The 25,694-nt window shown below is 36.1% G+C and overlaps 1 protein-coding gene across 1 annotated transcript in view; it reads right to left on the bottom strand.

The window, feature by feature from the left end:
* The window catches only part of BMT2 (base methyltransferase of 25S rRNA 2 homolog), an 81,685-nt gene extending 56,931 nt beyond the window's left edge, over positions 1-24,754 (bottom strand). The window contains exons 1-2 of the mRNA XM_007195103.3: positions 24,434-24,754; positions 9,698-9,839 (exon numbers count right to left, since the gene is read on the bottom strand). Of these exons, the coding sequence (XP_007195165.1) occupies positions 9,698-9,839; positions 24,434-24,593 (302 nt within the window). The 5' untranslated portion in view covers positions 24,594-24,754. The remainder of the gene's footprint in view (positions 1-9,697; positions 9,840-24,433) is intronic.
* Between the last annotated feature and the right edge of the window lie 940 nt (positions 24,755-25,694).

Raw genomic sequence — 25,694 nt, 5'->3', positions numbered from 1 at the left:
TTTTCTAGGTAAGTATACTAAATATAGGATATAGGAATATAGGAAAATTTATTAAACTTGACTCTTGATTACTGGTAGAATTAATAAACTGCAGTTAATTTTGCAGTTAAATTGCAAAATTTAAACAAAACCAAAATTCATAGACGAAATAAGAGAAAGTTATCAAAGAGTTGCTTCACCAAAAAGCATCAGTATCCACTGAGGAATTCTACCAAGGCTTCAAAAACCAGATAACCCCTGTATTTATCAAGCTTTTAATTTTCTGTAACTTAGGATGTTTTGATATCTGGGAGGGCCTTACAGACCCAGGGAGAAACTGCCTCTCCCAAGGCTAGCTAATTCCTAAAGATAATAAACAACTTACTTGGGGGCTTCCCTGGTGGCGCAGTGGTTGAGAATCTGCCTGCCAATGCAGGGAACACGGGTTCGAGCCCTGGTATGGGAAGATCCCACATGCCGCGGAGCAACTGGGCCCGTGAGCCATAATTACTGAGCCTGCGCGTCTGGAGCCTGTGCACCGCAACAAGAGAGGCCGCGATAGTGAGAGGCACGCGCACCGCGATGAAGAGTGGCCCCCGCTTGCCACAACTAGACAAAGCCCTCGCACAGAAACGAAGACCCAACACAGTCAAAAATAAATAAATAAATTTAAAAAAAAAAAAAAATAAACAACTTACTTGGGAGCATGCCTCTCATGTGCAAGCCAACCATTTCCTTTATTTAACTCTCACACAAGTCCATGTTTCCCATACCCTAAATTAACCCAGGTCCAGGTACCAGACAGTTAGGGACAGCTCCTATGTTCCAAAGCCCACCAAAATTATTCAAACTAGCCAGTCCTATACTGTTTACCCTGCTTTGCCTTTCCCATGTAAACCCTATAAAGGATCAGGTCTATTTTTTCCCCTCACTCCTGCTTCTGCCTCCTGACCAAATGTGGTGCTTCCCTGTGTGACATGGCATACCCCCTTCTCTCAGGACATGTAAGCAATAAATTCTTTCAATGGCAATGACCTCTCCATGCCATCACTCAGTCACCTCTATAAATAAAACACACAAGTACAAATTAGGCAACGCCAAAAAACTATTTAAACAGTTCCAGACCATATAAACAAAGGAAAATTTTCTAAAGTCATTTTTTATGGAGCAAATACAATGATAATTAGGTGTGAAAATGTCTACAAAAAATACAGAAATATAAAATACAAAATACAAAAATAAATATCAATGTAAAATATGAAATAAAATTTTAACAAACAGAATCAAACATGACCAAGGAGTATGTATCTCAGGAATATGAGGATTATTCAATATAAAAAATCCTTCCATATAATTCACTATATTCACAAATCAAGGAGAAAACTTATTCATTTCCATAGATGCTGAAAGGACATTCAACAATATCCAACAGCTATTCCTAATAAAATCAATCAATCAATCAGAGCTTGGTGAATACCTCCTAACAGTTAAATTGTATCTATATATCAGCCAAAAAAGCCAGCAACTTATATAATGGGGACATACCACACACATCACTGAATGAGTAAAACATAGCTAATGCAATAGACAAGAGAAAAATAATTAGTCAAATGAATTGGAGAGAAAGAAATAAAACTCTATGTATACACAGATATGATAATATACCTAGAGAACCCAAAAGAATCAATCACAAAGTAATCCAAACAGTAAGAGAATTCAGTAAAACAGGATGTAAAACATACAAAAATCAAAAGCCTCCACATGTATACAAACAATAGCCTGTTAGGATATACAACGGAAGGAAAGATTTCATTTATAATAGCAACAAATGATAAAGTACCTAGGAATCAACATAATAAGAAATGTGCATAATCACTATACAGAAAACCTTAAAACATGACTGAAAATTCAAAAGTGGACTAGAACAAATGGAAGGATATGTAACTTTTTCATGGATACAATGATTCAACATTATAAAAATTCCACTTTTCTCCAGTTATTAAAAAATTTAATGTAATCCCAATAACAATACAAACTTTAAAAAATTTAGTTAGACCAGTTGATTCTAAAGTACATATGGAAAAAAAAACCAACAAGAATAACCAAGAAAATCCTGAGAAAGAAGAATGGTGGTGGGGAGGGGGAAGAATGTTATAGAATAGCATGGATTAAGAGATATAGACAAGGAATCATTACAGGAAGTCCTAAAACAGAACCAATTATGTGGGGAAACTTGGTATATCACGTAAGTATATGTCAAATCACTGTAGAAAAGGTAGACCTTTTCATAAATGATGTTGGAGAAATAAATAACTATTGGGGGGGGTTAGATCTATACTTTGCAACAAACACTGGAATGAATTCCAAGGAGGTCAGAGATCTAAATGTAAAAAAAAAAAAATGATTACCATAAAAGTACTACAAGAAAACATGAGTGAATTTCTAATAGGAATTCCTACAGTCTGGGAATCAGAAAAGCTTTTCTAAGACAACTGGAATCTGGAAGCAATAAAAGAAGAGACAGATGTATCTGATTACATGAAAACAAAAACCTTCTGCATGGCAAAACAAAAACTTGCATGGCAAAAGATACAAACTCAAAGAAAAAGGGCACATATCTCTAAATTATATAAAGAGCTCTAAAAAAAATCAAGAAAAAAGGGACCAAAAACCATTAGGAAAAAAAGCATCAAAAACACAAACACATAATTCACAGAAAAAAAAGGCAAATATTTCCTAAGTATATGAAAACATACTCAACATCATTCATAAGAGACACGTAAACTAAAGTCACACAGAGATATCAATTCCCATCTATCAGACTGGCAAAAATTCAACAAGTAGGCAACATACTCTGTTGGTAAGATTTTGGAGAAACAGGTATTGTCATTTTTGCTGGTGGAATTAAATGATATAACGTCTATGGAGGGTGATGTGGCAATATGCAACAAAATCACATATGCATTTACTCTTTTACTCTGCAATTCCACGTCTACAAATCTACAAAGATACAATGCCAAAAATACAAAATGAATATGCACAAGGTTATTCATTACAGCACTATTTGTAACAGAAAAAGCTTGTATGTAACTTAACAAAATGAGGAAGACATCTATATACTTGTGATGGTCACTTTATGTGTCAACTTGACTGGGCTACGGGGTGCCTAAATATCTGGTCAAACAGTCTGAGTATTTTTGTCAGGACGTTTCTGGATGAGACTAACATTTAAATGGGTAGACTGAGTAGAGCAGATTGTCCTTCTTAATGAGGGTAGGCTGTATCCCACCACTTGAAGGTCTGCATAAAACAAAAAAGCTGACCCTCCCCAGAGTATGCGAGATTCTTCTTGCCTGACTGCCTTTGAACTGGAACACTGAATTTTTCCTGCCTTCAGACTCAAACTGAAACAGCAGCTCTTCCTGGGTCTCGAGCCTGCTGGCCTCAGGATAGGAATTACACCATTGGTTTGGTTCTCCTGGGTCTCTGGTGTGTCAACTCATCCTGCAGATGTTGGGACTTGTCAGCCTTCACAAACACATGAGCCAATTCTCTGGAGAGCCCTGATTAATACAATATCAAATAGAATGATCTCCATGACATAATATTAAGTAAAAATGAAATGTACAAAAGAGAGTATATGACATGTACCACTTGAAGAGATAAGACAGGATGGATACATGCATATACATTGTATGAATTTGCTTATTTCTGCAAAAAGGAGAAACAAGAAACAAATGAAGAAAATGGAAGGGGGCCTATTCTGAGTATACCTTTTTGTAAAGTTTTGACTTTTTTTTTTTTATAGCTACTTTATTTATTTATTTATTTTTAGCTGTGTTGGGTCTTCGTTTCATGCAAAGGCTTTCTCTAGTTGCAGCAAGCGGGGGCCACTCTTCATTGTGGTGCGGGGGCCACTCTTCATCGCGGTGCGTGGGCCTCTCACTATCGCGGCCCCTCCCATTGCGGGGCACAGGCTCCAGACGCGCAGGCTCAGCAGTTGTGGCTCACGGGCCCAGTTGCTCGGCGGCATGTGGGATCTTCCCAGACCAGGGCTCGAACCCGTGTCCCCTGCATTAGCAGGCAGATTCTCAACCACTGTGCCACCAGGGAAGCCCCAAGTTTTGACTTTTGAACCATGTAAATGCCTTATATTCCCTCAGATTAAAAGAAAATAAGAAAAAAGCCCATAAAACAAAGTAAAGTGAAACTAACTGCAAAGTGAATTGGTAACATAACCATACACAAAAGAATTGTTTCAAGTAACTTTTAAACACAGTATTGTGACCCTTAGTGAGATATGTTCTAAAGACGAAAGAACTAACTGCAAAGAAATCTTAAACTTCACTCAGTTTACTGTTAGAAGTAGAATTGGTACTGTAATTTTGAAACCATTTTATGTTAACTATATAACAAAGCAAATATGTTGATGTTATTCCAAACTAAGTCCTTCAGAGTAACAGAAGAGATAATACACAAATATAAAACAAAGAAGTTAGGCAAAAAACCTGTAATGTTACATTTGAATAGTAAATATCAATTATGAATTTAAGACTATATATATTTCTGTTCAGTGAAAAATTCTAGAAGGACACCCCAGAAGCATATCTAGTGCCCAGATCTTAATTTCTATTTCTCACTACAAGAAACTAAGGCTCCTTGATTGTAGGTCTTGACTTGGAAGGTAAAGCTTATCTTGTAGTAGATAGCAAGAAGTGCTCAAAGGTGATGTCAGAACCAAGAAGCCAGCTTTGAAGAGGCTCCCACTGGCTAAATATGGATTAATTTGAAGACAAACACACACACACAAATCAAAGACTGATGGAAAAAGTGAATCCAGGAGCCTACAGTGATATTCCAAAAACAAACAGACAAAACCCACCAAAACCAAACCAACCAACCAAACAACAACAAAACCACAACTCATTTGTCACAATCGGAATTGACTATTACACCAACTCCTTACTCTGAAAATTGCTAATTAAACAGAAGGAATTACATGTATATGTTTATTTTTACCTAGCCTTTCCAGAAAACATGTAATCATTCCCCGTTCATAAGGGAAAGTTTTTATTTACAGAAGAATGAATGCTAATAAATGCAACGAATGATACAATTTAAAAAATCATTTTACCACCCCAAATTTATTTAATAAATGGAGTAAACCTGTTAGTTGAAAGATTGTTGGGAGGCAGGATTGATCCACAAGCCAAAAATGTCACTCTACGTATGACGTGCTAATTACAAAGGGAAAACGTAAGTTTACAATGGAAGGATCTAGTAGTTACCACCTTAAACCAAATGGCAAAATTTAGCATCTCTAATAGTGGAATAACCTGACAATAAGAACTTGCTAATGTGTTGCAATGTGAAGTATGCAGTTTCACCTAATAAATATTTTGGCAAAAATCTGGGACCTGAATCAACACTTTAGACTCAACGTTCAGTTTATAAGAAATAAAGGAGACTAAGGAAGTAGTTAAATGGCACCACGATAAAACAATCAAATAAATCCAAAACAAAGACACAAAGCTAGTTTTGGATTAGGCTACAGATAATCACAACAGACCCCTGGTTGTGCTATAACTAGGGAAAAAGAAAAAACCTACACAATCTAAAAAATAATGTATTAAAAAGAAATCAAGAGAACTGAGTATGCAAAGAGGTCTAATGGAAGGGACCACAGGCACTTTGTGCATTTGCTGAAAAGGAGCATGAGTGGTGAAGGATCAAGCCTTCCAAGGTAGAGGAATTTTGTTCGATTAAAGGAAAAGCAGCAGAGCTTTCAATGGCTGCTTAGAATGGAGTGACACACTGCAAACTTTAAGAAATCCAAATGCAGAGATTGTTCACCCCATTCTCTTGCCTTCCCCCCATAGGTCTTTTTTCAAGTAAGAAAAAGGTGGGGGAGGGGGGAGCACTGGAGACTTGGGAGTGGGACTAAAAAAGCAAAGAAAATTCTCTGCACTCTTCCATGGGCTTAGGTCCCAGAGTCCTGCTACAGGTTGGTACCTCTAATGTACACAGAACAGGACTCACTCTCAAGGCATTTGAAGCCAGATGCGAACTGAAACTATCTAAAGTGGTAATCCAGCTTCAACCCAGCCTAACTCCTGATGAGATCAAAGTGTTCAATCTCTTATCCCAGCTGCCTATCAGAGAAAAAACCATGCCCTCTCTGGGAAAATAATATTTACCCCAGTCTCTTCTAAACATAATGCCAGAATATATGGGTTGGCCAAAAAGTTCGTTCGGGTTTTTCTGTAAGCTGTTATGGAAAAACCCAAACAAACTTTTTTGGCCAACCCAGTGTATTTTTTAAAATTACCAGACATAACAATGCAGCAGAAAAAAATGATCCATAACCAAAAGAAAAAACAGCCAAAAGAAACAGAACCACAGATTAATTTTATGTTGGAATAAGCTGACAAGGACTTAAAATAACTATTATAAATTTTTTTAATAGAGAAAAATATTAACTGAATAGATGAAAATATGGAGAACTTCAATAGAAAAATGAAATCTTTAAAGAAGAGCCAAATTATTATAGAAAAATTAAGTAAAATGATATCTTGGAAACATCTCTTTTGGTAACTGATAGAAGGCCAAAAAGAAAAATCAGTAAGGATATATAGAATATTTGAACAATGCTACTAATCACCTCAAACCAACAATCACAAAATACAGAATGTGGTATATTTTACAAATCAACTGACATTTCTCTAAAAACAATGTTAGGGAAAACAAAAACAATAACCTAAAAAATTTAACCACCAAAGCACAAGCCTTGATTTAGGAGAAAAAAATTATAAAGTATGTTATGGGGACAATAACAAAAATCTGAATTTTATGCACTAGATATTTTAGGAAATTACTGTTAATCATCTTAGTGTGTTTATAGTATTGTGGTTATGTAGGAGATGGAGATGAAATGTCATGTCATCTGCAATTTACTTTCAAATGGTTCACGAAATGGTGTGTTTATATGTTCCTCTGTGTGGAGAGTTAGAAAAGGCAAATTCTTTTATTAAACATACAACTATAACTTTATATTGTGTTTTGTTTCTAATTTAAATACTTCATATTACAAATATAATTTTACTAATTTTTAGAAGGATATCTTATGTATAATTCTTCAAGCTAAACAGTCAACAAAATCTCAGCAAGGTAATGTCAGTAAGACTTATTTCACACATCAAATTCCTCTAAAGTTTTTAGTATAACTACTGAAAGCGAACTTTTGTCAAACCCCTTTTAAAGCTGATTTTAGCTTTTCAGAGTGACACTGCTCTCTTAGAACTGTCAACAGGGAAAGGAAATACATATAACCCAAGTTAGAACTACAGATAACTCATTTCAAAATTCAATATTGCTTTGAAGCCTTTTTTCCCAACCTAGTTTTAAGTTTAAAGTAAAGACACTATAAAACTTCTCTTGGGATTACTTTCCATAGTAAAATCTTTTAACCATATTTTGCCACTGTTCTTTTTCAGCAGTTTGACCTAAATTCTTATTAATGTTCTTTTTCAGCAGTTTGACCTAAAAATGACCTCTTTCAGAACACATGTAGATACAAAAACTATTGATAAAAACACAAATCTGAGGAAAAAGAAAGAAGAGTGAAGTGTGAGGCATATTCATTATTCAAGTGGAAGGTACAAGCAAATGCTCCTATGAGAATACCACATATCAAAGTGGTATTTGAAATAAAGTCTGAGAGCTTGCCTGATGTATTGGAATACTAATTTAAAAGCAGTGCTGCTAAGAGCAAAGAATGCTGGTCTTAAATAGCAATGGTACTGACTTCCTGATTGGATTACATTATTACTTTGTATCACAAGGGAAATATTTGGCTCAGTAGTATGCCTCAATTTGCGTTTCTTAGCTTGAAGGAGAAATGTATACTTTGTAGAATAGTCACATTTATAACCATTTCTCCTCTAGAAAAAGCAAAAAAAAAAAAAAAAAAAAAAAACCAAACATTTTAATCCCAAGCATCTCATTTCTTATTATTCTGGCTCCTTCCTTTAGTTCAACTCCACAATTCTCTGGCTCCACAATCCATTGATAATAACAATCTGTTCACTGTTCCTCACCTACCTCACATTTTCAGCTCACTTCTTACATATCATCATAATCACCACCATGTATACATCACCATCTCCCCTGCTCCTCTCTTAAGTCATTATACTCATTTGAGCATTAATCCTACCACACCGTCTGTCCATTCACTCTCTCCTTCTCCAAGAGAACTGTTTCACTATAACTTTGTGCCTTGATTACTGTAGCAGCTTCCTAACTGGTTTCCTTACTAACATCCTTGCCTTTTCTATAGTCTACCTTAACACTACAATTAGTTCTTAAAAATCACTGACACATTTCAAAAGATTAATAAGATCCTGTTACTTCTTCTTCTTAGAACACTTAATGACTTCGCATCTCATGCAGAATAAAGGCCAATGTCTTTACCATGGTCCACAAGATCCTACAAAATCTAGCTGTTTGTTATCTTATTTTCTATCACTCTCCCCTTCTCATTCTGTTCTAGCCACACTGGTCTCCTTGCTGTTTCTGAAACATGCCAGCAAGCTCCTGTCTCAAGGCCTCTGGACTTGTTAAGGCTTGCTCTCTTACTTCCTTCATGTCTTTTACACATCACTTTAGTGAGGCCTTCTCTGTCTACCCTATTTTAAATTGTTTTATTTCTCCTTGCTTTATTTTTCTCACAGCACTTACCATTATCTGACCTAGTGTATATTTGACTTATGTATTGTTTCTTGCTTCTAACCCTCACTAGCATGTAAGTTCAGTGAGAGCAAGGATTTTATCTGTTTGGTTGAGTGCTATACTCACAGTGCCTATGATGTGACTGGTACACAGTAGACAATCATTTAAATTTATTTATTAAATGAATAAATAAAAGAATGAAGTAAAATACATATTTTTCTCTGGATTATTTGTTGAATAAATGAAATAGGCACTATTACATAACTTTTAAGTGAAATCAAAACAGAAACTTTGAATAAAAAATAATTGAAATGAAATATAAACCTAAAGTTACCATAAACTTATTGTCCAAGCAGAAAGATAATGTTTTGTTTTCTGGGAAGTGATTTTTAAATTCAGTCAATATACAAATTCATTCTTATTATTTTACCACTTGAGAGAAATGATCAGCAGTATTCCATTTTCAGATGTTTTTAAAATTAGAAGCTCTGCTATGAGAAAATAAACATTATCCAAAGTCAATATAAGTGCTGGAATACCCTGAATCACATATAAAAATTCAGGATTTGGAAACTTTTAAGATGTTTTCAGCTTTAAAGAATTGAAAGTATTCATTTTTACTTGAATCCAAATATAATTGTCTAAAGAAATTTCTATACTATAACTTATTAATGATGAGTCAAGTGCTAAATCTCATATTTTAAATGTACCAATGCTTAATTAATTAAACATATTAAATGTATTTAAAGTTATACGTTTAAAAAGTTGAAACAAAGAAATTTAAGTTATATCGAAGAAAAACATTTTGATTAAAAAAAGGTGAATGAAATAAACAGAGAGAAAGTGAGGCAATGGGGAGAAGCTATTTAAAAGACATCATCTGTTTTAACATTTCTATTTTGGTACAATGAATCATATACGGCATAATTTAGACTTAAGAATTTAAATAATACATTAGAAACCAAAAATGTTAGTTCATAAAAACACTCACCTACAACACCATTCAATACGACCTTCGCCCTCACAAGTTTTTGCCCAATGATTATCTGCCAAATTTTTCATTGCAACAGCATATTCACAAAGTGTTTCCTCATCCTCACAATGTTCTCGCCAGATCTTATCAAAATCTCCCACTAAAAACAAGGAAAAAAATAAATTAAGTTGACTTAAAATACGTCAGGCTCTTAAAAGCTTCAGCATAATCTACAATTATTTAAAGATGAATAAAAGCAAACTCATGAAGTAAAATTCCATGAAGTTTAAACTTCATAATTTTCGAAGTTCCTTTATGCAAATAGATTCATCATTTTAACCATGATGATTTGATAACCAAATAAATTTTACCATTTTAAACAGATGGATTTGTGAAGCTGAATAAAACTAATAAATATAAGTAGACATATACAAGTTATCAATTTATAAACCAAAAACATCCTGGTAGGGGACAAGTATGGCTGGGCATTCAAACATTAATTGTCCTGCTACCATTGGGCAATATGACCTTGCAGCAACAGAGAAGCCACTTAATCCTTCTTCTTGTATGTTATTTTCTTGGATCTCTACAAATTTATCAGTTTTCTATATTAAAAGGGGTTGATAGGTGAGACGGCAACATAAATTAGCATGCAAGTCAAATGGCTGTGTATTGATACACTTGGACTTGCTGTAGGCATACACTTAAAAAATTATAATCCTAGTGCAAAAACGTTGCTAGAGAAATTACCTTGGAAACCTCTCCAAAGTTTTGAGTCTTTATAAGATGAATAAAAATTATAAGCTGACTACATTATCTGGCCACAGCATTACTTCCAGCTACTACCTTTTTTCTTTTTAAATTAGATCAGTCATCATATTTAATTTGAAAAATCAATGTGAGTTCTGATAAAGAAAGGTATGAATATGCCACAGCCAAATAAATAACATTTACATAATTGTAAAGGTAAAAGAGTAAACAAAAATTATCAAGTTGGCTTCAATCAATGTTCTTAGACATAATTTAGGTTCTCTTGCCACATGTTCAAATATAGGCAATTGTTTAGTGACAGAATAAACTTAAAAACATAAACACAACAACCAAATTTGGGGATGGTAATTATAGTCAAGTTCTTTCCCCAGGTGAGACAATTAGATTCCAGTATTTAAGAGTTGGGTTTTTTTTAACAGAAAAGGAATTATAATAGTTCAAAGTTAACAATACTTATCTATTCAAAATTTGAAAAACTTTACTGGTTATTTTAAGCACTTAGCCCAGCACGTACTGAGTTGAAAACCAAACTATTAGCCTTCTAGTTTGACCAATACCAGAAAGAGCAATAAGGGTACAAACATGCCCTCACACACACATTGCTCAGTTAAGATGAATATGTATCAGTCTCAGCCCTGGTCTGAATATTGACTTTAAACCCCAAAAGGATGAAAAGCTTTCTCTTTTTTCATGGTTATGTTCTTATACAATAATATTTTCATTAATCACTAATATTTGTGTAGTGACAGGGCTCTCAATTTGTTATACAGCAGGTTGGCAATAACTGTCCACTGAAAACAAGCAGGCAAACAAATTTTTCTACATTCTCAAAGAAAAACCCCTCAGTTTTGGTAACATCTTTCAGATGTAGTTATTTATCAAGTATCTAAGTAGGACTACAGGAAGTAAAGTCTTTGAAACAAATATTTTGATTAATGATACTTTAATAAACCTATGATGTTCATAAGACTATTCCTGACTTTACTCATCAGACTTGATGTCAAATGATTCATTAAGGTACAGTATTATTTTAAAGGTGCTTTATCTTTTTTTTGAGATGGATATTGTCAACTCTAAAAGGTCCATTGTTTGAATATGTAAGTTTCACTGTCTTATGTAATGTACATATTATAAATACATAAATTTACTATATTTTCTGGTAATAGAAGTCATTCAAACAAAAGTTCTATGATCAAATACATTTGGGAAGGGCTTCCCTGGTGGTGCAGTGGCTGAGAATCTGCCTGCCAATGCAGGGGACACGGGTTCGAGCCCTGGTCTGGGAAGATCCCACATGCCGCGGAGCAACTAGGCCCGTGAGCCACAACTATTGAGCCTACGCGTCTGGAGCCTGTGCTCCGCAACAAGAGAGGCCGCGATAGTGAGAGGCCCGCGCACCGTGATGAAGAGTGGCCCCCGCTCGCCGCAACTAGAGAAAGCCCTCGCACAGAAACGAAGACCCAACACAGCCAAAAATAAATATAAAAATAAATAAATAAAATAAATTAAAATGCAATAAAATTAAAAAAAAATACGTTTGGGAAAAGCTATGTTTAACATACTTAAACAGATTTCCTTTTTTTAAGACTTCTTAGTTTAGATTCTACAGAAGGAACAACTTAAGACAAGGACCTGGGTTCAAGTAGTCTATTTAGGAGGGAACCCTATGAAACAGGAGTGAGGGAGTGGGAGAACAAGTTAAGGGAGGAGAAAATGCTAATACAAGGGTGCATTATTGAGGCTGCTGCTGTGGGCAACACAAAAGCATACAGAAAGCCTCTGGAATTGTATACCGAAAGGATGGGAGGCTGGACCATTTATCTATCAGTTACTATCCCCCGTTAACTGAAGGTTGTTAACAACCTGTACCTCTAGTCTATACTTAGGCACTGAAAAAGAGGATGCCCTCAGTGGGCTCCATCAGTGTTGGAAAAAGGTGAAAAGTAGAAAAGAAAGCAACACACATTTAAAATGGGACTCTTTCGGGGCCGAGTGCCTCTGGGCTCACAGTGTTTGTCCACCACACCCCAGGACCAATGGTATGCTATGTGAGCCGCCAAAGGCATCTACTATAAATTCTCAGAGTCCTTACTATGACATGTATACTGTGAAACTCAATTTACTCTAGAATTATTCTACTAGTTATGAGATACAAAGATGAGTTTATATATATATGGAAACCTACTGCCCTTCAGCTTTTTAGATGACCTCTAGTTTCTCACACTCAAAATTCTCTTTAACTATTTTAACTATTTAACTAAATTCTAAACCAAATTTAGAATTAAACTAAATTCTAAACCAAATTTAACTAAATTCTCTTTAAATACTTCAATTTTTTATGTAGTTTTAAGGCTTACTATCTGCTCTACTAAAGTTTTGAGAAAGGATTCACATTTTGTCTGTAAGCCTATCAAACTGATTGCAAACTTCAATTTAATGTTTTCACTAACATTTAAGAGTCTCCAGACTCTCTAAATATGCTGATACTGAGATTAATGTGATTAATAAAGTCAGTACACTTAATATGCAATTGAAACTAAATGCAATTGTACATACTTTTCATTCCTTCAACAGATTTGCTGAAAAAATACTCTAGGTCAAACACTACAGAGAATAATAAAGTTAACGAGCAAGCACTGGCATCAAAGGAAGGGGAGAAGATGTATTAAAATGTGGTATCTGCTCTAATAGAGATATGAACCTGACATATTCACTATGGTCCATGTAAACCACTCTGGACCCAGAACTTTTAAATCATGTATTTATTCAACAAAAAGTATCAAACCCCAACTACTAGGTATATACTATGTTACATGTCTGGTGGTTACAAAGTTGAACAAAAAATATAGTTAGCCTTCAGAAATTCCACTTTCCAGAATACCCTTGAAAGGTTATTTTTAAAATAAATAAATTTATTAAAAACAGAATGGGAAAATTCAGGTTTTTTTCATAACAGCCCATTATTTGTTTTTACAGTATTCAAAATAATGCTATTTACCTTTTAATCACTGTATTTTCAAAATAATTTATGATTTGGGTTCTAAAAGTCAGAAAAAGTTAAAGTTCACCAGTGCCCAGTATACAAATTCAAAACTCTGCTGCTAACTTGGTCAAACTGCATATGCAAAAAAATATGTTAAAACTCAATTCTGAGGATTTTTTGGTTGTTGTTATCTTTTAGTTATTAGGTCACCCAATATTTAAAAGATTGTCTTATTTAAAAGGAAATACTTTTTCATTATCGAAAGGTAAATCAAGAACTAAGAACTTCCTGAGGTCTGCATCAAAAATCTACTCAACAGAACAAGAAATGCTTAAGTATTAAAGTTCAATCAATCGGAGGTCTCAATGAATTAATAATTAGCTTTATAATGATTTTTATATATTGGTATTTGTGATGACTCAAAATCATTGTGATTAATAATCTATTTTCTTACTTATTTCTTACAGGCATCCTATAAAAATACGAATGTATCTTAGTTAAAAAGAGAGAGAGAGAGAAAAGGGGGGAGGGGGGAAGGGATGAGAAGGGAATGGAGAGAAGGAGAGGAAAACCTCTAATTAATGCATACATTTGACTTTGCCCTAACACAGAGAAATCTGGGTAATTAAAAAATTATATTTAGAAAGCACAATTAAATATATATATGTCCTGCAGCCTAACTTGAAATTAATAGTTAATAAACATTTTATAGTCAGACTAAAATAATAAATCTAGAGAAGAAATCAGTATTCATTTGTTCAAATACATCGTTTTAAGATCAACTTAAAGCTCTTCCAGGTCTTAAAGATAAAGTCACCTGATGGTCTCATAAAATTCTAGAATGAAGTTCACATTAACATGGCTTCTATTCATTATATTCTCTTTACATTTAAATTTTTTAAAACACTAATTAAAAAATTAATTAATAATTCAAAACACAAGTGATGTCAACTTAAAGTTGCCAAACCAAATTCAGTATGGAAATCGGATGAACCAAATTATTCTGAAGCATGGTCCTACTGTCAGGATAATACCATAATTATTGACTAAACTCACCTTCACAAACATATGCAACAACTGAAGAATAAATATAAGTTACTTCCTATGAAAAGACAATAACTAGGAAAAAATAGCACATTCATTAGTTGATTAAAAAGACAAAGTTCTATGAAATCTAAGAAGGCAAAAAGGAAAACCAAACAGCAAGCTCATAGATACAGAGAACAGACTGGTAGTTGCCAAAGGCAGAGGGTAGGGGAGTGGGCAAAATAGGTGAAGGGGGTCAAAGGGCACAAACTTCCAGTTATAAAATAAATACATCATAGAGCTGTTAAAAAAAAAGAGTTCCATTTTTAAGAATTTTGTGATTAGTTAAGATATTATTACTTTGACTGCAGCTGTCTTTGTAAGAACCAAGTATAATAAGTTAAGGAGTTATTTATTGTTGCTCAAGAACAGCTGTATTACAGGTCCAAACTCAGGTGAACCAATGGAATCTCTAAACTGTCTCTTTAGAATGGATACTATTCTTCCTTTTTGAATTAACCTCTCTAATGCCATCTGGTATAGCAAATTTCTTTCCTTCAAAACATAACTGAATTCCCATATTCTTCAAGAGGATTTACCTGCCTCCCATTTGATCATCTTACAATTACCCCCTATATGCATTTGCCATCCTTATAGTACTCTGTCACTTGTTTATATAGAGAGTTTTCTATTAAAACCAGGTGTGATTTTTTCCATTAGAAAGTATAAATTGAAAGGCAAAGACTACTTTTGATTTATAACTTATATAAGCTATAGAAGTTAATCATGGTGCCCCAATAATGGGGGAGAAAATATTTAAATTTTCACCGTGCTCAAAAATTATAAGAAACACCAAAAATTACAAATTAAACAGTTGCTAGAGTAAAATTCAAATTACAGTTCATAACTGTCAGTAGATAATAGTGATGAATAAGCAGTCAAATTTGAATACTTCAAACAGTGTTCTCAAAATATTAGTTACAAGACGTTTAGGAAACCAATAGGTTCAAAGTCAATTTTCTGAAGACTCTCCACTGTTTTAAGCTAATTTATCATTTTTTTTTCACTTCACATTATTGTCACAAAAAAAAAACAAACTTGCAAGTGGAAATGCAATCACATCTATTAAATTCTTTGATTATAGTACATGGGTCTTTTTGGAAAATCTATAAGATTAAGAAGAAATTATTGGTAACACATTACATAGATAAAAAATTACTTGTAAATGAATAAAATGAATAAGAGGTGCTAAGGTTCATGCATTTTTACATGCTGGGACTGTTTGATGTTTAGAAGTACATTAGAAATAATATTATTTTTTCAATAACTCTATTCTAATTCTCAGTATAAAAAGACAGAATATAAAGCACAGAAGATAAGACATTTAGCAAGTGTAAATCTGAGGCCAATTTAAGATAAGAATAGCATGTCATTCTTGTCAGTTTAGCCTTGTGAGTCACGATACCAAAGATTAACATTGCACTATTGTGGTCCTTAAATGGCGTACAATGCAATGGAGAAGGTATCACATGATTCCATGTATATAAAATTCTAAAATATGAAAACATATCTACAGGGACAAGAGATCAGTGGGACCAAGAGTAGAGTGAGAGAATGACGCAAAGGAGCACGAGGAAATTTGGGGGGCAACAGAAATGTTCTGTGTCTTGATTGTGGTAAAAGATGTATAGGGTGTATACATCTGCCAAACCCAGTGAATTATATACTTTAACTGTGTGTAGTTTATTGTATATAAACCGTACCTCAATAAATTTCATTTTAAAATATGACGTGCTGTGAACACAGCATAAGTTACAAAATAAAAACTATATTTCATTAAATTTGAGGGTCATCAAATACTCTGAAAACAAAAACAAGGAGTTACCTTGAGTATCACAAACAAGTCTTAAACTTTTAGAAATTCAGAAAATTTTCACTTTTACTTAGGTGTATTACCAAATAGATGACCAGATTACCAAATTCAAGTTCAAAGAACATTTAAAGGTCATTTTCTCTAATATGAAGTAAGCAGAGAAACTCATGACCAAGTGGAAACAAGTTCAGCAGCCATTCCAAGACATTAAAATAAAGTGATCAGGACAAGATTGTCTCACGAACATAGTTAAACCACACACAGACCAGCTTTCTCAGTATTCTTGAGCATCTGATATAGTGACACACATAGAGGTGGGACAAAAACATCCAAGATGTTTGCTGTTGAAGCAGCTCCTGAGAATCAAACAAACGAACCACCTGCAAACCTGCATCTTACACCTAACGTGTTGCGACTAGTCATTTCTCTGATAAGGGGAAAAACCTAGTATTCTAATATGCTAAAAAGGTTGGACCTTTCACATAAAAAGTTAGAAATACAAAAAGCAAAGGGGGTCAAGAAAAAAAAGAAAAGAAAAGAAAAAACACTACAACCATCCTAATACTGAAGAAGAAAGACACTATAGAACAGTCTAGATAGAAATTCCAGAAACCATTCAATCTTCAATGCCCTTAATGCATCCAGGTGGTAGCTACAAATACACCTTTTATTTTTAAAATTATGTATTTAACACAAGTAATGCTTCCTATGTACCAGATACTGTTTTAAGTACTTTACAAATATTAATTCATTTAATTCTAATACCAACCCATTGAGGCAGATATTTTACTTTACAGATAAGGAAATTGAAGTATAGAGAGATTAAGTAACCTTCTCAAGGGTACACATCAAACCTGGCAGTCAAGGGCCAAAGTCCACACTCATAACCGCTATACCACCTTGCCTCTCTTTATGAGTTTTTAATTTATGAACTTTCATGGATATGAGCAAAGCTTTGCACTAAAGCAAAGTACACTGACTCTACTAGCCACAAACAAATGGTCTTTTGTCAGTCAAATGCAGTTATTTAGTCTCTGCAACTGCATTATTTGTCAGATTTCTGGCAGTGATTTCAACTCTGGCTGCACACTGGAATCACCTAGAAGTTTCATTTAATTGGTCTGAAGTGGGAACTGCTCGTTTATTTCACTGCTCCCCAAATGAATCCACTGTGCAGCCATGGCTTAAAGCCATGGGTCTATGGCAAGACTGTAAACTCAAAAGTCTGGTGAAATAATACACAGAGCAATTGAGACTTGGGGCAAACTGAAGAGTCAAATTTAATTAAAAAACAAAACACTGCATAGATAACAGTTCACATTTATAAACACAGTTTGGCCCCTGGTGCATCTTCTGTGCATGGAGCACTCTCTTATTATAAACATATTTATGATAAAAACAGTTAATTGAAATGTAAAACTTTGAACACATCCTGTACAAGAGATAGAAAAGAATCAAGAAAAGTTAGAATCAATGGCATCAGTATCTGTTATTCCCCTGTGAAACAACTTTACCGAAATGTGTACCACCACACAGATCTCTTGTTTAGTGTAAGCAAAGGACTTATGGAGAAACTTCTGGGACTTAAATTTTTATATAAATGGGAACAGGAATTTCTATATAAGTAGAGCAATTTCTGTATAAATGAGAATAGGGGATACTCAGATGTCTCTCTAAAGGCATGGGGTTCTAAAATAACCCTTGCAATGAGCATCAATATATCTACACTTAAAGCACAATAAATTAGTACAGTTTAGATCAGTGGTTCTCAGATGTTTGGATTTTACAGCTAGTACAAATTTCACCTCCAAAATTTAGGCAATTGATATTGGGGTTGCAAAATTTTGTGTGTGAAGTTAGAGTATATAATATATATACACATACACAAAATTATCATCTTAATACCAACACACACAAAGACACATTACACCACACACAATATCCTTATTAGTTCTCATTTTCTGAAAACAAAAACTTTTTTTATCTATATTTGCCACTATTTACAGTTTTTTTAATAAAAAAATGGAATGATACTCATAATGATAATTTGGACCATTTTCAAAAGGTTAATCTAATATACTCACTTAAAAAGATATGACCATAAATTCATTACAAAAAATTTGTATCCAAAGTTAAAATGTAAAAGTTCTGAATACAAAAAGATTAGACTCAAACTATAAGGAAATATGTATATCAGCTTTTCTTTTGTGTGTGTGTGCCTTAAATCTACAAGGCAAGATGCTAGGTACTAGGGATACAAAGATAAAAGGCAGAGTCCTACTCAAGTAACTAAATTCAGTGAGAAAGACAAGTGAACTGGTAAGTGATAATTATGATAAAAGCAAGGCAATTGTGCCATGGGAGCATATGGTAGAATGGGCAGTACTTATGTAAAATTGGACACTACTGGTATCTTCCAAGGATCTGTCCTCAGTTATACATTATCATCACTCCACTGGGTCATTCATCTGCCCTCAAAGCTGCAACTTCAAGAGAGAGTTTCCAATCCTTCACTTCCAAGGGATACCTTCCAAACTAAATCATTACCACTATCCCTATGACAAGCCAACCTGCCTGTCTACTCTTTTCTCCCTGCTCCCACCTCAACACAGACATTTCCAAACTGGATGGAAATGGCTATTTATATTTTTCAAGGCAAGAAATCTTGGCATCATCATTGACTCTTTTCCCCTTTACTTTCACTAAAACTGCTCACTCTGACTTTGACTTATGTTTGACTATTTGACTTATCTTTCTCTATTTTCATGATCACCACTGTTATTTATGCTATTATTCACCTTTAAAAAATAGATTAGTGTAAGAGTCTCCTAGCTGATCTACTTTCTTCTAGATTCCTTCCTACTCCAATCTATAGTACTTTAGCTAGGTGTTCCTCAACCCTTTTGTCCACTGTATAATCTATGGAGCTTTTAAATAATACAGATGCCTGTGTTCCACAAAGTTCCAGAGATGATACTGATGTGGAATCAAGGCTAATATCCACTGTATTTGTTGTTATATTTTTTCCCACAAAACAATAAAAGGATCTATACCAATACTTTTTAGTTTTACCGTATCTTTTGAAATACAAAAAATTCCTAAAAAGATACAAAGATGACTAGAAATAACAAAATCAAATAGTTAATATACTATGTGTACCTCACTGAGCTGACTGTTTATCAATGTTCCCTTTATCTTTTAGTGTTACTAATTATTAAACTCTTTTCATTTTTTTTCCCCTGCTAGAATGGCAGTTCAAACTCTCCTAGGGCAAAGTTAACAAGCATTTCTGTGGACATTTTTCACCTATTTTGTTGATTGAGCAAAGATTCTACCACAAAAAACAGCACTTTCAGATTCTATATCAGAATCAGAAAAGACCACGTAAGGAAAAAAGAGTAAAACTTCACTTGATAAAAAAGTAAAACAAGGAGAACCTGTGAAAAGTGTCTTGGGGTCATGGAGTTGGTCTGTATTTTGAAACAGTTTTGAAAGCCACCGAAGGAAAAAAAATTAGAAAATTTCAATTAAAAACACATAGTCTGTTATCCTAATTTTAAAAACAATTTCAAAACTTTGTTTCAGGAAAAACTCTAACGATACATTTATTCTTTCATTTTTAGACCTTTTGGTTTTAGTTTAAAATTATTTCTAATTCAAAGGTTTTTTCCTTACCCCCTACAATTCTCGTTTTAGATGTATGCTAAAGAAAACTCAATCACAAATGTATTTTTCAGCTTATCCTAAACTGCTATTCTAGCTCACCCTTTGTCTCAAACAAGGAAGAATAATTTCAATAATAAATAAGAATTAAACATCTAAACTAGGCTATTTAGTAGTTGACTCTTAAAATGCTGCTCACAGCTGTTAACCTTTGTAACACAGTGTTTTCCAGACTTAGTCTACAGAACCAACCTACTGTGTTCTCCTTTTCTGTTTCAGTATCAGTAATCTGTCTTACTTACTCTAACTACTTTTATAATATTATCATTGCTACTAATAAGATTGACTTTTTTAAATGTAGAAAAGTATAATAAAGATCTCCCATTAAACCATGACTTTGAGAATATCACTGTTAACAGGTTAACGTGCATTTTTATTTTTGTCTGATTGATAACCTACACGGGTTTATGTGACAAACTTGTTTAACCTGTTTTGGCATATAGAATAAGTAAATTCAGAGACTTAATTAAGTTGATGAAAATTGCTAAAGTAAAGACATTCACAAGATAAGTTAAAAAATCAAAACTAAATGGAATGGGGATCATACTTTTATTCCTAACAGCTGTAGCCTTTACATTTTCTTGTAGTTTTTACACGGATACTTTCAATTTAAAAAGAGATGCCAAGCATAATAACAATCATTACAGGAATAAGATTATGTGACTAGGATTATGGAAAGAATCATACAAAGTCAACTGAAAATACACACGGCTCTACTTCAGTTCTCAATTAGATATGTACTTATCAGGCAGATTTGATTAAACAATGACTCCCTGTTCCAAACTCCCTGTTTGGAAAGAAAAACTAGCTGTTTCTTATTTAAAAGCTGTTTCCAATCCTATGATATATTTTAAAATATTTTTGGCTTATATCAAGGCCATTATTTTGAAAATTCTGTACAGCAAAGACAGAAAACACCTACATCTACAAGCATATTTCCATTTCTATAAACTCAGTCTAAAAGACTGTCCCTTATCTATAAATGGCTGATACCAGAAACACCCCTTCTCATCACCATTGCTAAACATTTCCCTACCATTTCCTTCTGGTAACTACTTCAGATATCAGCACTGCCTGGAACACTGACGTTTATCTCCAGTTCTCACTTTACTCTTATACAAATAGGGAAAGGATCTCTAAGTGGTGACACAGGACAGGCAGTAAAATGGAGCAGAGAGGGGAAAAGTGGTAAAAGAGTGCATTAAACTTACCTGCTAGTCTTTACAATCCTATCCACTACCCCCTACCCCAAGCCTGCTCACTGCCACAACAAGCATCAGTTTGGACAAATGGACTGGGAATGATGGAGAGAAACCTTTTTTTACCACATCAGAAAAATCTTATTTTCAGTCTTATTCCTGCTTCATGTTCAATTCCACTACCAGAGATAAGAAAAGGGAAAACTATATTATCCAACCCTACACTCATTATCCAGGTCTCACTCCTGTCTTTACTATCCAGTGAATGTTTTGCCTCCTTCTTTATTCTACCCCAACTTATTTCCTTCTTTGCCATAACTCCCTAAGAAACCCACACCTCACATAGCCCTAACTCAGCGAACCATACCTATCCCAGGGATTGCCCCATTCCCGTCAGTTTACATCCTCTTACCCAACACAAATTCTAGGGCTACTTCCTGCTTCCCATTTTTCCTCCCACTCCAACAACATTTGGAGACACCATTAGGCTTTGAATTGGAAAGAAAAACACATTATTCCCATAAAATATGTTCTGTGCTAATGATAAACTATCCAAACTTCAAGCAAGTTATTTTACTATTTTAAGGATGCAGCTCACTCATGTGTAAAAAGGAAGGAAGTAGTTTAGATTATCAGTCCAAAATCTGGCTGACCAATTTCCAAGCACCATTGATAGGGATTCTGAAACTGTACATCTGAGGTGGAATGGAGTAATTTTCTAAAAGGCACCCATATGAGTCTACTGTTTATCCATGTTTGGGAATCACTGATAAATGCTGAAGTTCCTTCTAGTTTAACATTCCAAGATTCTAAGCTGGAATTTTCACTGCATTTTCTGATAGGAATATTGTTATAAAAGGAGTAAAGTTTCCATAGTTATTGGTGTTACAGTGCAGGCATGTTACTGATCAAATAGGCCTTTGTAACCTGACCTAGAACCTAAGCACCATTTATATTATTATTTTATAACCAGAGATGACTTTGCAAATGATATTATAACGATACTAAGACCTCAAAGGAAAGCACTAAAAATTACTTCTTTGGTATTATTATGTGCATCATCAGACTTTTTCACAGATGGCTTTTTCATGGATTTTTGTCAAATCACAACTAAGATTTGACCTACAGGTCAGAAATAAAGGTAGAAAGGGCATGCTCTTAAGGATCTTTTACTTTGCTAGTTCACTGATGGGGCTTTGTATATCATTAGAGTAAAGCCTAGAGAAGTCTAGATCATTGGTGGAATTCAGGGCATTAAAACGCCTAAAGAACAGTCTCATTCATATGTTTACAGACTGCCAGGGCTTTACTTGTCCTAAAGCACACTAGATCATTCACTTATGCACTACATGTATCTATTCTAGCTCTCATAACTTCCAAATACTAATTCTCATTATAAACAAGTGTTCCCTTGGTTAATATTCAGGCTTAAAGACATGTTTCAACATGTGAGAACTAAGCAAATATAAACAGCTCTTGAAGACATGATGACACATTAGTAGTATATTAAGTGGAATCTATTCATTTATGAATAAGTTAATAATGAATAATAATTATAAAAAGGTAAAAATGGAAATTGAATTATATGTTACCCATTTTTCTTTAAAAAGATGTACTTGCTTAAGTTTATACAAAATAGCATGATAAAGTGTGTCCGTTTATTTGCTCATTTCTCCAAACAACACAAGAACCTACACTGAATGCCATTATATAAGTGCACTCTCTGAATATCAAGAATGATGCAACGATTGCTATGGTAACTACTCATTTTATTGAATAAATTGTGGGTTGGGGTTTAAAGCATTCTTTTAAAAAACAAATTTCAACATCTCAGTATGCCCGATAAGCCTCTTTCTATTGCTACCTATTAAACAATAACTATAGGTTAGCTTTGAGAACGACTATTTAAGCAGCTATTTAAAAAATCGAGGCTTGAGTTGCCAAGGGGAAAAAACTCTGAATTTAAAGTTTGAAAAATGAAACACATCACCTACACTCAAGACAACAAAAGACACTTAGTTTTAATCTTCCAGAGTAATTGAAAAGTGTTTGTAACTCGAAAGTAACATGATCTTACCTATCTGTTCCTTCACTGTCATAATTTTGCTTCTAATCCTAACTTAACTAAGTATAAGACTGCCGACTTTTGTTTGCAATTAAGCTAAAGACAGAAGAAGAAAGTTATCCCTCGTTTTGATCTTTAGAAGAAATGTCTCCTGAGCACATGAAAACACTGGGAATTTTCACTGTTAGTTTCTTATAAAATAGCTCTGTAAAAGAGCTTATATTTTAAAATACCAAGGATAACTGTAGATCCCAACTATAAACCTTCCTCAGGCCCAAGCAAAAGCTACTATGGCTTCTTGCTTTGCTCAAGACCTTCCATAAGAAGGGTTCCCAGCGACGGTCGGCTTCACCGGGATCTGTATCCTGAGGAGGCTTGGTAGTTACGGATTAGTCAAATCTAAACAGTATTTTGAGAACCTGCCCCACATCTCTTCCTCTCCCGCCTAAGTAAACCCTAAGATGCAGCATTTGAAGAATGGGGGGGGGGGGTGGCAAGGATGGAACCCCTCCCCCTTTTAACAAGTTGAAGTCTAGTCAGCTCTAAGGCCTGCTGACTTCGCAGCCCTGGAAGCCAATGCGAGGAAGCTCCGGCCCGGGCTAAAGCCGCAGGAATTAGGTACTAGAAGGGGGTCATGACGGGGCAGCAAATCAAACAGGCTGATCAGGCGCGAGGCAGCGAAGGGTAACTCGGGCTTCTTTCAGTTCGTCTTTCTCGAATGGATTCTACCTGCCTTCGTGTTTTAGCTTCATGTCTCTCGCAGCGAGCGACCTCCACCTCCTGTGTGAGGATCTACGTGCTTGTGTGTGTGGTGACAACAATCTCAGCACCCCGGCTGGGGACAGGGGATGGGGGAGGTGGGCACTCGGCTCCTCCACAGGCCTGGAACTCTCCTGAAGGGCCCTCGAAGAAAAGGGGGCGGGAGGAGCACGCCTGACGCCAACCGAGTACTCGACCGAGAAGGGGGCGTCCGGACCTGGGAGAGCGGCCCTAGCAGGGGCTGACGTGCAGCTCCTTCAAGTAGTAATGGTGGCCCCTTGGGGGGAGGGGAACGGTTGACAAGGGGCTGGGGGCGACGAGGCCTCCCCTTCCCCCCGCTCAGCTCGCTGTTTACCTTCCCGGTACTTCTTGCGGAGCCGCCGGTGGACGCTCTTTACCACCCCGGAGAGCTTCTCCTGCTCCAGCTTCCGCTCCTGCTCCCTGGGCGGCGGAATGCTCGGGGGCCTGGCCCCGTGCCCGCGAGCAGCGCTTCGGCCGCCGGCCCCCGGCTCCATATCGCTGCCGCCGCCGCCGCCGCCGCCCCTCAGGCCCCCGCAGCCACCCGCCTGACGGAGGAGGTGGGGAAGGAGGAGGCAGCAGCGGAGGCAGCAGCGGGAGGAGGCAGAGGACCTGGAGCGACGGCCTAGGAGGTGGCCACTTACCCAAACGCACAAGCTGATTGGTGGACTCTGGAGGGCTGGGCGGAAACGGAAAAGGCCAAGGGCCAATGGACGGAGAGCGCCAGGGACGCACCCGCTTGTTTGGGAAGGCGAGCAGCTAAAGGAGGCGGAGCTTGCAAGCTGGAGTTGCTGAGGCGGTAGGAGCGCCAGGCCCGACTGCTCCTCTCCTCTCCCCGCCGCTCCGGGGATCCTGTGCGCAGGCGCTGTGGTGAGGCCACGGAGACGCGCCGTGAGCCACGCGCTTGCGCGTCTGAGCTTGCTTAGGTTGGGCATCTTTCTACCGCCCAGCGTTCTTTCGTCTTCTAGCTCTTACCCCCTTTGCGAGTTATATTCTGGTGTGTTGCAGCCAGGGTCCTCTACCTGAGCCCCCGCTGCACCTTGTCGGTTGTAGGTTCCCTTTAGCTGCGTAGGCCTGAGAAGCGCTTTAGAGGTGACTTGGCAGCACTAGAATTTTACACTTTAAGGGACCCAGGCGTGGATGCTTTGGTGGGCGCAAGGAGAGGTCTGGCTGCCAAGTACTGGCTTAATTCACGGGCCAACAATGGTTAATGCCTCTAGTGCTAGTGCTGAGCGAAAAACACAGAACTTGGGGAGAGGAGCGGGCCAATAAAAACAATATAAGATGGAAGAGGGGAAAGAAAAGATGGGGAATCCACAACAGATGCCCTCAAGAACTTTTGTGGTGACCCGGGTGTCAGAGAAAGCCTGCCTTGGTCTAATTTGCGTCAGAACTCTGAGCGCTTTTAAAGTTGGCTTGGGTGACCTCCCGCCTTTTAATTGGTAGGTTAATCTATGCGAACGCCTAAGTGGGTTTGGCAACCTGTTCTACCTCCCTCCTCTTCTGTCTTCTCATGGGAAGCTTATGGGGAATATGGTTACTGACTTCCGCCCCAGAAAGGTGGAACGCTGCTTTCCAGAGAGAGAGAGAGCGAGAGA

This window comes from Balaenoptera acutorostrata, chromosome 7, assembly GCF_949987535.1.
Source record: "Balaenoptera acutorostrata chromosome 7, mBalAcu1.1, whole genome shotgun sequence".
NCBI lineage: Eukaryota > Metazoa > Chordata > Mammalia > Artiodactyla > Balaenopteridae > Balaenoptera > Balaenoptera acutorostrata.
The sequence above is the reverse complement of the archived record's forward strand: the minus strand, read 5'-3'. Positions and strand labels throughout refer to the sequence as shown.